This window comes from Ammospiza caudacuta, chromosome 2 (genome assembly GCF_027887145.1).
Source record: "Ammospiza caudacuta isolate bAmmCau1 chromosome 2, bAmmCau1.pri, whole genome shotgun sequence".
Taxonomy (NCBI): Eukaryota; Metazoa; Chordata; class Aves; order Passeriformes; family Passerellidae; genus Ammospiza; species Ammospiza caudacuta.
The window spans coordinates 57,459,957-57,477,443 of NC_080594.1; the positions used below are offsets into that span (position 1 = coordinate 57,459,957).

At 38.0% G+C, this 17,487-nt stretch overlaps 1 protein-coding gene across 3 annotated transcripts in view; it reads right to left on the reverse strand.

Annotated features, from left to right (window-relative positions):
- Positions 1–582: 582 nt before the first annotated feature.
- Positions 583–17,487, reverse strand: part of RNASEH2B (ribonuclease H2 subunit B) — a 37,440-nt gene continuing 20,535 nt past the window's right edge. For 2 of the 3 annotated variants that reach the window (XM_058825473.1, XM_058825472.1), the window contains exons 6-11: positions 13,622–13,686; positions 12,291–12,396; positions 9,117–9,195; positions 8,289–8,331; positions 3,235–3,315; positions 583–1,306 (exon numbers count right to left, since the gene is read on the reverse strand). In XM_058825473.1, coding sequence (XP_058681456.1) covers positions 1,199–1,306; positions 3,235–3,315; positions 8,289–8,331; positions 9,117–9,195; positions 12,291–12,396; positions 13,622–13,686 — 482 coding nt within the window. In that variant the 3' untranslated portion in view covers positions 583–1,198. Of the gene's footprint in view, positions 1,307–3,233; positions 3,443–8,288; positions 8,332–9,116; positions 9,196–12,290; positions 12,397–13,621; positions 13,687–17,487 lie in introns of those variants that run through there. The other variant, XM_058825474.1, reaches the window with a different exon arrangement.

The following is a 17,487-nucleotide window of genomic DNA, read 5'->3' on the forward strand; positions in this document are numbered from 1 at the left end:
TCTACAGTAATGACTCAGTGCAACAACTGATGGATGACATTGATTGATTATTGTGCAGAATTGGCTAGATCGGTACAAATGATCCCAGTGACTCCATCTCTTTTTCAATTCTGAGACTGAGGGAAGCCACATCATCAGCTATCCCTCTAAATATACAGGAATAGTCTGTAATGATGAAAGAACACAGAAAAGAGTGAATAGTGCATTTTAAGTAACAGTCCTACCTTGAACAAAACTTTGTAAAACTAAACCTTATCTAAGACACTCATACTTAAGCTTTTGAATCCAATGCCAAACAGGCTTCTTAAAAAAACCCCCACCCATTCTTGCCTTTAAATCAATTTTTCCATGATTATTTTTGTAAGGACCTCTTGACCTTGGAACTAAACATAAAAATACCCCTATATTGCTATGCGCTAAGAGATTTATCACGTAAAGCCAAAGAGATGCCAGAACTCTTTAAGGATTAAAATTTATATACAGGAAAATACCAAAAGCACTTAAAAAATGTGCTGAAACCCAACCTAGCTTTTGAAGCATACAGCAAATACAGCAAGCACAAGTTTGTTACACAAAGCACTTTATTGCATTACACATACACTGACATTCAATGCCATTTGTTTCCAGCATATTGAATACGCCCCAAATCCCAATACAGAGAGTATCCTTGCCTCGATAAAATACCAGTGACAACGCTTACATCAACGCTTACATTTGGGTCAAAATAAAAATGCAATGATGTCATCCTACTCTGATGCAACACTGGGTAAAAAACTTCAGAAAGTTTTAAAAAAATAACGCTCCTTAAGAATTTAAGAAAAAAAATCATCAAAGGTGGGCAAGTTTTTGACCTAGAATGAAGTGTAATGGAGAAAACTCCATGGTGGGCTTTACTGGGCTTGCTCTAGAAGGAGGAGCAGCACAGTATAGTACCCTGCTAAGCCTTGCTTCTAGCTCACAGCACCATGTTAATGCAGCTGAGCCATCTTCCCAATCCAGGCTGGAAAATCAGATATCATGGTACTGCCTTGCCTCACTAAGGACCAGCAGCTCTGTGCCTGGCCAGCTGACAGATCTCTCCATCACACTCGTACCCAGACATGCCCTGCATACACTATACTAACAAAAAACTCCAGGAGACTTCTTTAGCTTAACATAAAAAATAACCATTGTATGAAATTCTTTAAAGAGTAGGTCTTCATTTTGATGTTTTAGGTTTGGAGCTGAAGAAAGCAGAAATGGATTTCATTCCACTCTTATCAACTTTGGCCAGAGCCTTCTGTGCTGCAGACATCTTGGTATTTGCCTGTGAGTGAAATGATCAACAGAAACAGTTAAACAGCAACTCCATAGGGGGGAAACAGATGCTACAAACTCCTAAATACAGAAGTCAAACAATAAGTTGAATTGCTTTTTTAGTATACGGCCATAAAGATAATGTGATGCAGGCATTGAATAGTAGGAGAAAAATATTAAAAAACAAATTTGAGATTGTTCAAACTGAAGAATACTTGTCTTGAATTACTTAACCTCAAACAAAGACAGAAAACCAACTACAAGGAGAAGGAGGTGAAACATCTCTCGTTTCTGCAGGATGAGGTATCCCAAATCAAACGTTTACTTTGGGATAATCCCTGAGTGTACATTAATAGGAATAATGCATGCAATAGAACAGATGCATTCTGTACCCTCCAACTCAATCTCATGATTATGCTGTCAGCAGGCTGAATTACAGACCTGCATTACGGATGATGAATAATTCACACTGATTTACTATCAAAGACTATGCACAGTGAAATAAAGGGAAAAGGGATTAAGAACTAGGAATGAAGAAGGTAACTAACGTTTCCAAAGCACTTTTGAGGCCACTGGGACAACTTCCCAGACTTCTACGCCTAAAACACATTTTATGAACCACATTTTATAGAGCCGATCTCCTTTCTTGTATTTTAAAGCGTTATGCTTTGAATCTCTAGCTGCTTTCCCTATTAAGAAAACTTTGCATTGACCTTTCCTTATGATACTCCTCAGTCTGCAGGAATTCCCAATTACAGTACTTGGGATCAGCTAGATGGTTATGGATACGATGGAGATAGGCAACAACTGTATGATTGTCTGTGTTACTCTACAAATAAAACCACTGCCAAAGTATTTTAAAAAGAGTAGTATACTGTACAGAGTCCAAGGGCTATCTTTTCTTTCCCAGATTCTCTCATCAATGTGCATTATTACTTCAGAAGTAAATCTTATTTAATGTTAAAATGAATTATCTCTCCTCAGTTTATTTCTATCATTATGCTAAGTTCAAAAGCATATAATGTGGGGAGGGGGGAAGCACGCATATTTAAACTATTTATCACCTTCACTTAGGGGGCAATCCTCCTACTTCCAAACTAGAATGTGCAATGAGTAAAAAAAAAAAAATCTGGGGTTTTGGGGGGAGGAAGGAATGCATCTGTCACCAGCTGCTTCTCTTTGCAAAGGGATAATGAGTAGTCAGCATTAGACTGAAGGTCACAAGACCAGCACAGCGGGCCTTCTCAGTTCCCCACGGATTGGAGGAAGATTCATTTTCTTTCAATGTTCAGAGAAATAAGCCAGTACAAGCCTCACAGCTTTGGCAGACACAGACAGGATCTATTTCTTTTCACATCTCTGTTGCTCTCCTAGGAATAGTACAGTGGCAGGCATCGCTGGACTCAGATTTGGATTGGCCTCCAAACATGCGTTGGAGCTGGCAATCAGTAAGTTCTGTGTTGACTTAACTTCATTAAGTTGACATAAGTAAGTGCACAAGCAATATTTCTAGGTAAAAATAAAGCCTGTCCTAGCATCCCTTGGAATTTAAGTAAATGCTGCCATCTTAATTTCTTTTTTGAGTAACTGAAATTTACCAGTTGCTATCACTAAGCCACAGGATTTCTCATCTAAAGATCTCAAAGAGCTTTGCAAACATTAGCCAAACACCTTAACACATGTGTCTGAGTCTGTGAGGCTCACTGGAATGTTAACTGGTGAAATACAGCCTGGCAAAACAGTTCGGAATACGAAATTAAAACTGTCACATTAAACCTGAAAGAAAAGTTCAAAGAGATATAATTACAGATGTCAGACAATTTTGTATTTGTTTTGTATTTGTGATGTGTTTTGAAGGAGAAAGTTATGCACTCTGTGCTAGTATTTGCTATTCATCTACACTTCAACAAAACATGTATGAATGCAAGGCTTGCTTACCTTCTTGGTTTTCAGATTGTCGCTGTTAAATTTAGTATAGTCTTCTTGTGGTTCCACAGGGACATCTGACAATTTCCTTTTCTGAAATGTTAGAGTGAGGAAGTTGCTCTGTCAACCACTTTTATGATGTACACACAGGGAAGTTCAAAGCTTTGGCTTTAAAACGTAACCATAGCACCAAAACAGGACTGGCAATCAACTGAAGAATCTGCAGCAAGAGTGGAAGATTTCTGTCTGCAATCGTCTTCTCTACATGTGAATATAAACCATCCTGACAGCATTCAGAAGAGAGCATTCAGTGTCAGGGGAAGCATTTTCTTCCTAGCCTTCTGATGAATGACTGCTAGAAATCAGCCATGATCATGACTTTGGTGTCAGTCTATTTAGAGAGCTTTCTGGAGCAGCTGTTGGAAGTCAGTGCCTGACAGTCAAGGAACTGTGGTGCTTATGATCTCATAGACCTGTGCAGCACCTCCAGTGTTGCAGCTATCTGCCAGCACATGTGGATCATCATTTAGTCTGTTGTCTGTTCACAACCTTTAGAATTAATTAGCTTCTACAGGCTGGCAAGAGTGAAACACTGCCATAGCTCATTTATCACTTGAATCCAACAGTATATTATGGAAGTTTGACTGCATGTGCTGTGTGACTTCTAACTTCAGAAATAATGCACGTGAACGATTCTAAGCACTCCACATGATCAGGCAGTAAAAATGAATATTTCTTTCCATAAACTGTGAGCATGTGTTTAGTTTAAAGGTGAAAACATTCTGGTATGTTTCCAAAAGGGAAAAAAAAGTATGTAGTATTTTACAACACTGTATTTTTATTATTATTATATATCTGATATTACTACCCTCTCCTTAATATCCTGTGAAATCTAGACCATGGCCTTCCCAGCTTTTGTGCCAAAGAGAGTGATTTTGCAAGCAACTTGGATGGTACCATACATTTTAAGATCCTGTTTTATTCATTTTGTTTATGGTGCTTCTGATATCTCTCTCTTCCCCTCCCTCTCTCTGTTTGGCACAGAAGTCAGGTCTGCAGCCTAGATTTCTCAGCTCTTAGAACCAGATCCAACTGAAGCCTTTTCTTCTGATTTCAATGGAATCTGGATCAGCCTCTTTAGGAGGCTGTTTACTGCGCTGTGATTACATTTTCAAATGACCATCTAATGAAGAATTACTTTTCTCCTCTTTTTGGAACCTGATAAACAAGTTTTTAAAACTTATAACAAAAATGTTTGCATTTCAGCAAAACATTTGCTGTTTAGTTGTAGCAAAGCCTACATATTCTTTGTAAATGTCTCTCATCATCTGCCAATAGCCAGACTCCCTGTGCTGACAAACTGGACACTGTGATGATTACAACACAAGATCAACAGCTTACAATTAATACAAAGAACATGCAATTTTGATTTAATTATTAAATCACAAAGACCAGGCTGCACCCAGCTTGTTCTTGTTCAGGAAAGAGAATTTGTCATTACTTTTCGGCTGATCACTGAAGTTTCTACTTCTTTTCTCCCTTCAGAGTTTAATGTAATGTACAAACATGCAATTATTTTTCCAAAACAGGAAATGCATGTTAGAACGTTATTTTGGAATAATCATATATTATGACTGATAATACACCTTGTCCTCATGAAGAGAAATGTCAACACAAGTGATTAGAAACAGTCTGAAGGAGATGAAGTTTTCATGTATAAGCCTACCTTGCTCCTCTGAGATTGTGAAATAAAGGAGTGTTTTAATCTCTGAAGTTGCAAGGACTTAAACACAGAAACATCATACACACCCTGGTCAGTGCTCTGGAAATTAATCAAATCCTCAGCAAGGTCTCACTACCCAACAACTGAACAGTTCTAAGCCTCATTTCCTCTGCAACCAAACTGCTGAAATGAAACTGTTTTTAAAAATAGATTCTCAGAACTATCCCAACGGTATAAGAGGTATTCGTACACAATATGGAATGTACATCACATGCAGTTTAATACAGTTGTTTTAACATGCTTATATAGCTAATGACTATCAATTGGCTCCTGATGTGTGCTTAATATTTCTTACAACACATAAAGATAATTCTTAACTGAATCAAAGGGCCAAGTAACTGTGCAGCCAGAACAACTGTCCAGCCACATGGAAATAACAGATCTCTTTGGATATCCATTGGAGAACAAATGCTATTAATAACAGTAGGGCTCAATTATTCCTCTATGTGCTAGCTGACATGCTGCTAAACAGAATAGTCACTGAAGGAGCCAGAACTGAGGGTTTTTTTAGACTTTGTTTCAGTAAGTAGCAGGGACGTTGCAGGAAAGGCCAGCATGATAGGTAATCTCGTTTCAGCAGACATGGGCTTCCCAGTTTAAAGTAAATGGAAAGGATTATCCAAAATGGGGTTATTGGTTCTAGGGGGCAAACTTTGCAAACCGTATGCCTTACTTGTCTGAGGCAAAGCAAAGGGACTTGATAGAAAAAGACTGAAGAAGTGATTTTGGATCTTCGACTTCAAACAAGGTGAAAATCTTGGAGGAAAAAGCTTTTCAGACTAAACACTATAAATGTGGCTCCTTGCTCACACAGATGCACACACATTCCACCACCCCCCATTCATCCTCCAAAAAATCCAACTGACACTAGGTGTAAGCAGAAGTCTCTAATGAATGGGGGGAAAAAAGACTGGGGGAAAGGAAATATTAAAAAAAAAAAAGATTGGTTTAGGGGTCAGGTAATCCTGGGACTAAGTGAGAACTGCCAAAAAGTCAAGCTGAGTTAGACCTTGAAAAGGAAATTAAAACAAACAGTACAAGGTTGTTTAGCCACAGAGGCAAAAAGGGAATTAAAAAAGAGAAAGTGGAGCTGCTGTACTGTAGGGATTGGATAGATATTAAAGTTAACCTATGTGTGGACCCAAAATGGAAGAACTCTTTTGCCTCAGTAAATCATTTTCAATAAAAATGAAGAGGTTAAACACAGGGACAGAAGAGAGAATAGAAATCACTCTATTCAAGACAGAAGTAAAACTCAGTATGCTGATCTGGTTGGAAGACCGCATCAGAAGATACAAGATGAGAGCCAGAACCTGGTGTATATTCTGTCAGGAAGGGACCATAGTGCAGAATAGCCACAGACCCATCTTTAATATAAGAAGGGAGAAAAAGTGATAGTAGGACTCAGGAGAAGAGAGTGGGGAAAAAAGTGAAAGATGGAAGAATAATTGAAGAGTAAATGAAACACAGAATCATAGAGTGGTTTGGGTTTGAAGGGACCTAAGATCATCTAATTCCAACCCTCCTGCCATGGGCAGGAACACCTTCCACTAGACCAGGTGGCACAGAGCCCCATCCAGCCTGGCCTTGAACACTGCCAGGGATGGGAGTTCACATGTCTGGGCAGCCTGTTCCACTGCCTCACCACCTTCACATCTAATTTAAACCTACACTCTCTCTCAGCTTAAGGTCATTGCCCCTTGTCCTGTCACCACATGCCCTTGTAAAAAGTTTCTTGCCAGCTCTCCTGTAGCCCCCTTAAGGTACTGGAAGGTGCTCTAAGATCTCCCTGGAGCCTTCTCTTCTCCAGGATGAACAACTCCAATGCTCTCAGTATGTCTCAGCCTAAAATCAAAACAAGGTAATGCCTACTAAGTTGCCTTTATTTTCTCAAATATAACACATTTTCTGGCGACAGAATGTGAGGGATTGCCAGAGGACTTGATATGGTGCCACTTAAGCAGCTGAAATTACAGAAAACAAATACTGCATAAGAAGTTTAAGGTAGGTGAGAAACTGGGGAAAAGGGAAACAAAGGCAAATAATGCAGAAAGGGATGCCATTGGATCAGATGGAGATTACTAGTTAATTACTAATTAAAGATAATAATACAATGCTATCATTTGCCAAATGTACACCACTGAGTAGCATTATGAACACCTAAAGAGCTTTTAACACTGTGTAAAAAAGTCAGGGAACCTTCAAGACTGGAAACATTAAAACCAGATTAAATGTACAGAAGAAGCAAAAGGTCATGTACACAGAAACTAACTGCTTGAATTTCTTGTAAATCTGAGAACTGATCAAGTAGAAACTGCAGTGGAAAAAAACAAACCAACTGTGTGTCTTAACTATTCACAGCACAACAGAGAATTATCTGATCACACACCAACAGAGGGAAATGGGATTCCAGTCTGTAATGGGACCAAGTATTTCTAGTTAAGACAAGAAGGGAAGAATGCCATCATATTGTATGAGTAAAGGTTTTATCAGAAATAATTACACATTTTTCTGGTCACCTGCTTTGAAACAATTGAATTCATCTTGGAATAGGTGTAAAGAAATGTTTCCACAATGAGGGAATGGAGAACCCATCTCACACAACCAAATTGGCTTCTCAAAATGAAAACACAAAGCATATATGTTTTCCCTTTACACATTGAAAGAACTAATGTTAGGGAAGGAAAGGAGCCATTTCAATTTCAAAAAACAATGATAAAGTTAGCACAAAAGGGCAGGGGAATAAATTGGCCATGAATAAATTCAAGGTGGAATTTACAGAAAGGTTTCTGAGCATCAGAGGAATGAGGTTATAGAACACTCTTCCAGGAGAAGTAATGGAAATAAAAAATCCTAATGAGACTTACAGTGAAGAATGGTCAGTGTATGAGAGATTATTCAACATGGTTGTCTGGGAATCCATGACCCAGGAGGTCCCTTTCAGGGTCCTCATAAATTATATATGAAAGAAAACCTATGAGGTCATATTGTCCCATCAACCTCAATAAAACTAAATAAGCAAAACATGTATGAAAAAGACTGCTGACCGAAACCATAAAATATGTCTTTTTCCCTCCCCTTTTTAAGCAGGAAAACCAACCAAAATATTCCTTATTAAAAATATGAGTTACCTGGTAAATTTCTTGAGCTTGTTTCAGACTGGCTTTTCACAAGGCCACCTTACTTAATGTATTGTACCCAGTGCTTGGTCTGGTCCAGTTTTAATAATAACTCAGAAAAATTAACTTACAACACATCTATCAATATCTTAATGTTCTCCTACCTTCACTGGTGGCTCTGGTGCTGGGCTTCTAAGTTCTGGGAGCCTGCAGAACAAAAGATTTTAAATTAAAAATTATGAGAGATGAATTGCACAATCTAAAGTTTGGAAATCCTTCTTTATGAATGCTGCTTTGGTTATCAGCTACTCACACATGGCAAGCACTTGCAAAAAAAAGCAGCTCATGGACTGTATTTCTGACTTATGAAACTATGGGGCTTCAGGCTGCAAATTGCACACTTTTCCAAAGGCCACCATAACAGAAGCCTTTGAGCAAAACTGAACTGATGAGTAGGTGCAGAGTCCCAGTGATGATCCAAGCCAAGTCTGCTGCTGGCAGGGAACACCAGGATGAGGATTTGGCTCACCTTCCAGATTTAAATACAAACTAACACAGGTGAGATAAATAAGTCAAACCCAAGCAGCATTGAGTGAGTAGGGAAAAGGAAAGAGGAGGGGGGATGAAGACTCAATTTCTGGCTCTGCTGTTTGTGCTTGACAATTCTGGACAAACTGTTCTTTTGGATTTTCCTCCCACTTGCTTTCAAACAGGATACATTACTCAGGGTTTCATCAGGCAACAGTGGTAACAGACATATCCGACTTTAACATTACATCTCCCCCAGCTCACAGTCCTTAACACCATAGGAAAGCCAAAAAATAACCTATAGTCCACATTTGAAAAATCACGTTTCAAGTGTGGCAAATATAATCTCATTTTGTCATTCACTGCACTGCCTTGATGAACAAATCTCAGTATTCAACAGAAATGACCAAATGGACATTAATCCATGCCATGTAAAGCTATAAGCCAGCTGGAACAATACTTACCCCAAGTATTTTAACAACTCCTTACTCAGATCTTCAGGAATATACTCTGATATTAACCCATGGGCATACCGTACATAGTCTTCAGGAACAGGTCAGGGAGTGGGGAGGAGGAGAAAAAGAACATTCATGTTACAAAGTCGTATTGCTTTAGCCATGTTGCATGTGCTACCATGAGGCACAAGGTTGAATCACTCACAACAGACTTCTAATGGATACACTGTGATGCTTCTCTGCCTTGAGTAGTTTATGTTATATGACACTCGTAGGTTTATTTAAAAAGTAAAGACTTACTACACTCACTTTGTCAGCACATGTTATTAATATCTGCTGCATGTACTTTACAAAAGCTGTTCACTTTCTGAGAGTACTAGATATCGTGTATTTTTCCGAAGAAATTAAATTTTAAAAACCTGCAAAAGTAAAAAGCTGAGTCAACAGAACATGCAATCATTAATTTTAAACCATCTGGATCTTACAATTATTTGGCAAGGGCTTCAGTACTAAAGAACATTTTCTGGCTTCAACTGAAAACAATTAGATGAGACAATGAGTCTATTTCAAAGTCTTGTACTTAATTTTCAGTACTTTATAGAAAATGCCAAGGCCTATCTAAACATCACTGGCAAGACAGGATAATTATCTGTGGAAATATGAACTACTAGAAGCTGTTTTCAGTACAGGGCACTCCTGCTATAAATGTTCTTCTGAGAGACTGAGGAAAAAAAGTGACCCTTTTATAACACAAAGTCCTAAACCAGATCTTTTCCGGTCACGTTCTTCACAAGCATTTACTGATCATGGGCTGGATTTTTTAAACTTGCTGTTGTTGAGGCTGCTAGGGAGTAACTGCACCCATGCACAGGAAGCATTTGCCAGGCAGATATTAAGCTAAAATCTCCCTTCTGAATTCCAACTCCAACAGGCCAGTTTATCTGGTCATTTGCCTCCACACTTAGAGAGTTCAGAAGCACATGGCATACCAACCTTAAGGCGGCAAAGAGCTATTACTTTAGTGCCAGAGATAAATTTATTTTTTTTCCCCATTTTCTCTTTCTTTAACCTGAAAAGCCCAATGCAAACTGGCATTGAAGGAGAAAGCATTAACAAACTGACAGCAGCATACGCATTTCAGTTGAACTGATAATAAATTCCTACTATCATCTATCAGCACTTCTCCTTCCTTCACTGCCTAGATTCATCAAAGTTTTTTCACTCTCTAAGCCTACTTTGGGATCAGGAGAGAATACGAAATAATTTCAACCCAAGACAATTTCACCTCAGCACTTAATATGTCCAATTTACTGCTTAAGAAAAATATTCCAATCATTTCGCTCTTTGCATTATGACACTGAATGGTGAGTCCAAATCAACTGCTATTACTTCATACTAAATACAAAACACATTCCCTTAGCATTTCTGACTTGAAGTAATCTTCACTATCTTCCTTTACTAATTTAAAAATACCACTATTTGCCTCCTATGGAGTCTGTGTTCTTACACCAGCCTATCTTTGTAATTAATCCTTCATCAAACATTAGGAATATTGCACATTCCCCTTCTTTGTCTTCTGAATGAAATAGTCAAGTCCCATATGATAAACCTCCCCTACTTCCCTATTTGCTCTCGTTATATCCTCCCCTATTTTTGCCCTACAACATCTGTAGAAGCTAACTACATATACCCATCTATTTTTAAGGTGCTGAAATTTCATAATACCCCAATGAAAACAATTCTGTACAGAAATAAATTGCACTGTCACAGCAGTGAAAATCAGACAAGAAAATGAGTCTTACTAGAAATAAGTGTTGAGAAATGCCCATTTGACTTCCTGTCATACACCTTGCCACATACAGTGGGACTACCTCCAAAACTCACTTACTCTAGACCTCAGTATTCCCAATTTCAATGCTGCTCTCTCAAATATGAAAACCCAAGGTTTTTAAAAATACTACTATAATCATGTCACTACAAATAAAGAGCAGGGTGGAAAAAACCCACTGCAGATGAAATATTTAATTATAAATTTCAGAGAAAAAGTATTTAACCATAGTCAAGATGGTTGTTGCCAGGACACTTTCCCCTTTCTTTAAAAGAGTAGGGGTTGGGAAAAAGGTGAAAAGCTACTGTGAAGTTAAAGTCACAACTTTTGCAATTTTGTCTCTTTTTAAAAACCATATATTACAATCTCTGTTCTATAAAATTGTCTATTTGCCTTGTAAATCTCCTTTATGTTGTTTCTTTTGATATCATGACTTGGTAAGTAATTTTCCACTTTGTGAGCAAGCTGCTTTGTTTCTTCTTAATTTTCAATAGCATGAAGACTTCTGACTTTGTAATAAGAAACAATTTGCCTTGGTTCATCTTGCTCTAAACTGTTCTTAATTTTCATTAACATTTGAAGATTTTATTCCGAGTCCATTTTCAGGTTTTTTTACAGAATTTGGTGTCAGTAACATTCAGGACATTGCCCTCCCCAGCAAAATAGTGAATAGAAGCACACAGGATCCCATGAGACTTTTTGGTAACAGGACTGTTATAATTTAATACACATATTATCAAAATTTTGCCCTTAATAATTACACATTTGTGCATTTGTAGTGGGTTGAGGATGGAAAAATGCCAGTGCACCCACAAAAGTCGTCCAACTTGTACATTTGTTGCATAAAGTAATGTTTGGATGAGGAGCCTTTTCTCTGTGACCATGACTTCCCAAGATCTCTTCACCATTTTGAAGAATTCTATGAATGCAAATACTCCATGCATCCTAATAAAAATATTAATGAAAAGAAGCATGTTCTAATACAGACACACTTACTGGTTGGGACCCATATACATTATAAAAATGTGTCCTATTCTTTAACACAGTCTCAGTTCAGCAAAGCACTTCAGCAAGTATTTCACTGAGAAAAATGTTTCCTCCTTGAACTGTGAAGAAGCTAAGAGAACCCCAGCTGCGACCATTGTAATTGTTAATTACATTGTCATCTGATGAATATAGCAAAGAACTTGGAAAAGCCAAGGCACAGAGTCGCAACTTATATGGAATTTTCTGCACAGGGCATAAATTTACTGCAAAGGTCAATTTCAATATATTTTAGTTTCTAATCATGTGTTTTATCTCTACATATGTGACTTCACAAAAATGGAAATCATTATGATGTTTAGTTTACTTACCTTCCTGAGCATCAGTGATCTGTTTACTGTTGATAAATGTACTTGCAAGCACCCTTTCACCTACTGATATATTGTTGCTTTTAAGTGCTTTCACTGTTTGATTAACCTACAGAAAACCAAAGAATGAAATGCCTGTATCAATATTGTTATGCACATGTCAATGCAGTGACAAAGCTCTTGTAATTTTGTTTCAAGCATATAAAACACTCAAGTTATGGACTGTGGTGAAATTTAATATACGTTTGTAATGAGTAGCAGATGAGCTCAAAAAACCCAAAGAAACTAGCATGTCTTTGAACATGTTGCCTTGGCAACACAGCACCACTTTTGCAGCACCCTAAGATGAGCTGAGCTACTCAGACTCAACAGCCATGATTATACAGGTGAGAAATACACCTGCTCAGAGAACACTCCTGAGCTCAGCAGGATGGCAAAGGCAGTCCTGGTGGAAATCAAAGATTAAAGACTCTACAGGGCACTGATGTGCTAGATCCAACAGAGAGAGAACTGTCAGACGAAGGTATTTTCAACAACATAAACAGGTAACTGTTCACACGTAAATATTCAGGTAATCATTGCAAAATAGGTATTCATTCCCACACCTCATCACTGCAGAAAGTGGACCAGATTTTGTACTTGTATTGATTAATTTAAATGACAAGGCCTCCTCATCATGTGATGCACAACCTCTTTTTCTATAGAGCGGCATCATGTTAAGGGCACACGTGCATGAGTCAAAGGAAATTCACTTTCTTTACATCGAAACAAAGACCCCATCAAGCTTAGCTTTAACACTAGTTTATTTCTGGCAAACTCTACAGGCCGGTTGAACAGCATGATTGGATCAGGATAATAGCAACCAAACCAGGACCATTCTGAGTGAATTCTGCCAAAACTTCAGGAAACACATTTGCAGCACAAAACCAAGGCAGTTCTGTCCAGCTTCAAAGCACAGCAGAATTTAGAAACTTTAACAATTAAAACCCTCCTCTAGCCCATCTATGAAAGGGACAAAGCAAAAGCAAGCCCCTCACCTTATGCAAAGCCCACAGCAATAAGCTGACAGCTTCTTCTTCCTACCCACACCCCATATAAGCCCCTTTCATGACCAGTCCCATCAAAAAGAGAAATGCAACAAGCTTGTTAATATCTCTAACACCTGATCACATTCCCAAGTGGAGCAACTTTACTGTGATGTCTGTCCTTCTTGGACAGGACACATACCTTGAACTGAGGCACAGCACATAGCTCCAATGCAAATGTAGACAAGCTAAAAAGCATTTCCATTTTAAACATATAGCAATTTTTAAAGCAAAAGTGAAACACAATACCTTTTTCTTTAACCACTTCAGTGTCTTCTCCTGGCTGTATTTGTGGAATTTCTGACTGCCAATCTCTGAGAAAAAACAAGCAAGGGGAAAAATGTCATGCCTGGTTTGGATTGCATTTTCAATACCTTTAAAATCTTTTAACTTGTAGATAGAATATAAAAGTTAATTTGCATCTTGCACATGTTTGATATCAGGGCAATAAGTTTAAAAAATATTGGAAGCAAAAAAAAAAAATAAACAGACTGAGCTGATATGAACAAGTCTGGACAATCTGACAGTTCTTTAATTAGGACCTAATCCAGCAAAGCACAGATTTTATTTATTTATGTGCAATCTTGAGTTCTCTTATTCACCAAGATTCTTCTCAAGTCCTTGTAGTTTCACTTCACCTTCACTGCCCTGTGTCACCAGACTGGTGATTTTAACTACGTATCTCATAACACAAAATGTTGGTTCCACAATTATTTTTTTTTTTAAACAACAGATTATCTTAAATCTTTATGTACTGGATTTCAGCACCTAGTAAGGGACCAGGACAGAGTTGGTTACTGAAGCTAAACCATCCACCTCTTCTATAAACCCTTTCCCTATCAGTTCTCCTCTCTCATGTCAGAGTGACTAAAACAGGATTTTTACTTCTATCCCCCTTTTACATAATTCAATAAAATGTTAAAAGAAAACACAGAATCCAAAATAGTGAAACTCACTCCTTGTGGGAGGAAGTACATGATTCACTCATGATTTATGGAGCAACACAAATTAACTTGATGATATAAGAATTCTGGAGAGTGCTTCCCCTGTGATAATGAGGGCATCATGAGCACTTGCCATTCACATGTGATCTGGAGATACATCAGTTCTAAACATCCAGGCAAAAGAGAAAATTACAAAGGCTCAGGGAAATTTCAGTATAAAAATTCAGTGTTAACTCACAGAAAGCTACATTTGGGAAATGGAATCAGATGCCTAATAAGCTTTCACAGGAGATTTTGGAGCCTGCTGTTTCAGTCCTTTTCTTTAACAGGTATTTCAATAAGTTTTGATCTCCTGTATACCATTCCCATAAATACCTACATCTGTTTCACGTCATTTACTGAGACAGTGTCATATTGCAACACTCATTTCATGGATTTTCCTTCTCCCCTGGCAAACAACAACATATTATTTATGATTCCTTCAGCATTTCCTTCTTTGGGGTTTATCTTGGCTCTTCCAAATTGCACACAAACAGTGAACTATTATGTGCTCTTTCTGCATGCATGGCAGGGGCTATGGAGAGGTCAAGGAAAGCTGCTTGCAAGATAAAAGTTTAAATCTCTCTCAATAGTTGTATAATAGCAAAATACAAAAATTCTTCAGAGCAAAAATGAAAAAAAATACACTAATGTACACTTTGTTTAATGATGAGCTGCAGGTAAAACAATTAGCTGTGACATTGCTGGCTGCAGGCTTTAGGACTTAGAAGCTTCTAAATGGCTCTGAAAGAAAAGGAGCAGAAAATGGAGAAATTCTGGATACCTGAACCTGCTTCTCAAAGGGCTAACGTGGTTTGGGTTCAAGCACAGTGAGTACAATTCATGGACTCCTCTCTTATCTATGAAAGTTCGAGGAAGGGACATCCTCTGGGCACCATCCCCCAACCCGTGCTGAAAAGTAATTCTAGTCTGGATTCCCAGGCAGACTCCCCCACAACAGCATGATTCAGAGTGACTCAGGGAAAGGAAATGTGGAACTGTGAAGCCATTTTCATTAAAACATGTGAAAAATAATTACACTGAACCCTTCAGAGATCACTTTGTTTGAAAATATTTTGTGTGCTTGACAGTTTTGACTATTAAACCCTAGAAACTGACAATATTCGAGACCTCTGAAGAATTAAAGTGAGTTATGAAAGTCACAAACTGCTGACAAAAGGATTCAATATTGGAACGTGGATTTAACATGTGATGCACATTTGATATTGGTGAGAGTTAGTGACTACGTTTGATAATATGAGTATATATTGGAAAGCCTTTTGTTCCCTAATGTGTCTGGTGCCTATAAAACTGGTCTGAGACATCTGGAAAGATTGGGTTTGAGAAATACAGATGGAATATAAGTGGTTCTACAATTAAATAATATGTTCAGTGATCGGGTAATCGCTATGTAGACTTGGAAGTTTCCCTGATGTATTGTTGAGCAAACTGCCTAAAGCACATTTTAAAATCCATTTTCTCAGTGTTTTCCATAACTCTGAAACTTATAGGGCCCCTTTTTTCCTACCTCCTGGGAATACAAGCTTGGCAATATTATTTAGTTCTTCTAATCAGGTAAGTTTTCTTGGCTCTTCATGTTAATCACATCAGACAAGATCATAGTGCAGCTTTTGCCTCGCAAAATGAAACAAAGAGTAACACTCTAGAACTGGAATTCATAACCCTTTCTTAAACCCTCTCTACTGTACATTCAATCCAACGTCAAAATTTATTAGCAAACAACCCGCCTCACCCAGACTTAGTGAGCTGTAGCACACCCTTTCCAGAACTACTAAAGTGGGTAATTCAGAATATAATTCAACTAAATGAATTTTCAGTGCCCTTCAAGAATGAGGCCAGGGAAGGTGGATTTTCTGCTAATTCAGTAAGTGTAAACTGTGAGTGCTCTGGGGTAAGAATTTCTTAGACAGATGTTAAAAGTCTTAAGACTAAATGAAGAGTGAAATAATTATGTTGTTAAGTTCTGTCAAGCAGAACAGAGCTGCAGAAGCCTTAACGCAACTGGTATTTCTTGCCCCAATGCTCTAGTCCTAAAATGAGAAAGGCTACAAAGTGGACAACAGCTCTTAAGAACCAGAAAAGAGTGAGTACCTGAAGTCATAATGCTGGTATTTTTTACAAGCAATAAAAGACATGAGAATATGAAACACATAGAAGTGGATTAAACAGAAAGGTGATGTGTGCATGACAGGCAAGAAAGTGCCAAGGGGTTTGTTGCATAACAGTACTCTTGGTGTTCTATAAAAAGAAAGAAATCCTAAGAACAAGCTCCACTGTAACCCAATCCAAACCTGAACAAGAAAAGAAGTAGCATGTACATGCAGGTAAATGCCTGGGAAAATCCAAGAACATCACAGAAAGCTGATGTGTGTGTGTACAGCTTTTATGACAAAAGCATTATTGACTTCACATTTCAAAACAAAACCCAGGAACTGAACACACCTTTAACAGCTAATACAATTTGCTGGCAAAATGACACTAACTTATGGGTGTACATAAAGCATTACTTAAAATGGAAAAAAACAAGCAGAGAAGCATCTTCACTACTGTCTAACAGAATACACTTTATGGGAGGATGCTCCCAGATGGATAATAACTGCAAATACAGTATCAGAATGGATACAGAAGTTAGACCAAGACACAAGACCTTGCCTATAGCAAACAATTTTTAAGAAAGTTTTGTTTTGGGAACATAAATACTGCCCAAAGGCTGTGCTGCTGTTTAGAGGAAGTGGCCCTTCAAAAAAAATCATCCAGACCTTGTCCTAAGTTCCTATGCTCTTCTCTCACCCTGGCTACATATCCCATCTTACACAAGTTGTAGGGCAAGCAATTGCCTGAAAACTTAAAAATACTTTTTAATGGAAATACTTGTCACTTCATGAAAAGGCAAAAAGAGTTTTGCTTTTCAGATGCACCTGTCCTAGAGAAGCCTTCTCAAAAGTCAGAACTCACCCAAAAAAAAAGATTGTTTGGTCCAAAATGATACAAAATGTAACTAAATGTTTCTGTAGGCTCTTTTGGAAATGCAGGAGGAATAGTAATATTACTCCACAGTTACGTATTTATGGAAGCTCATAATTCCAACTACTCCAGTCCCAAACAGAATGT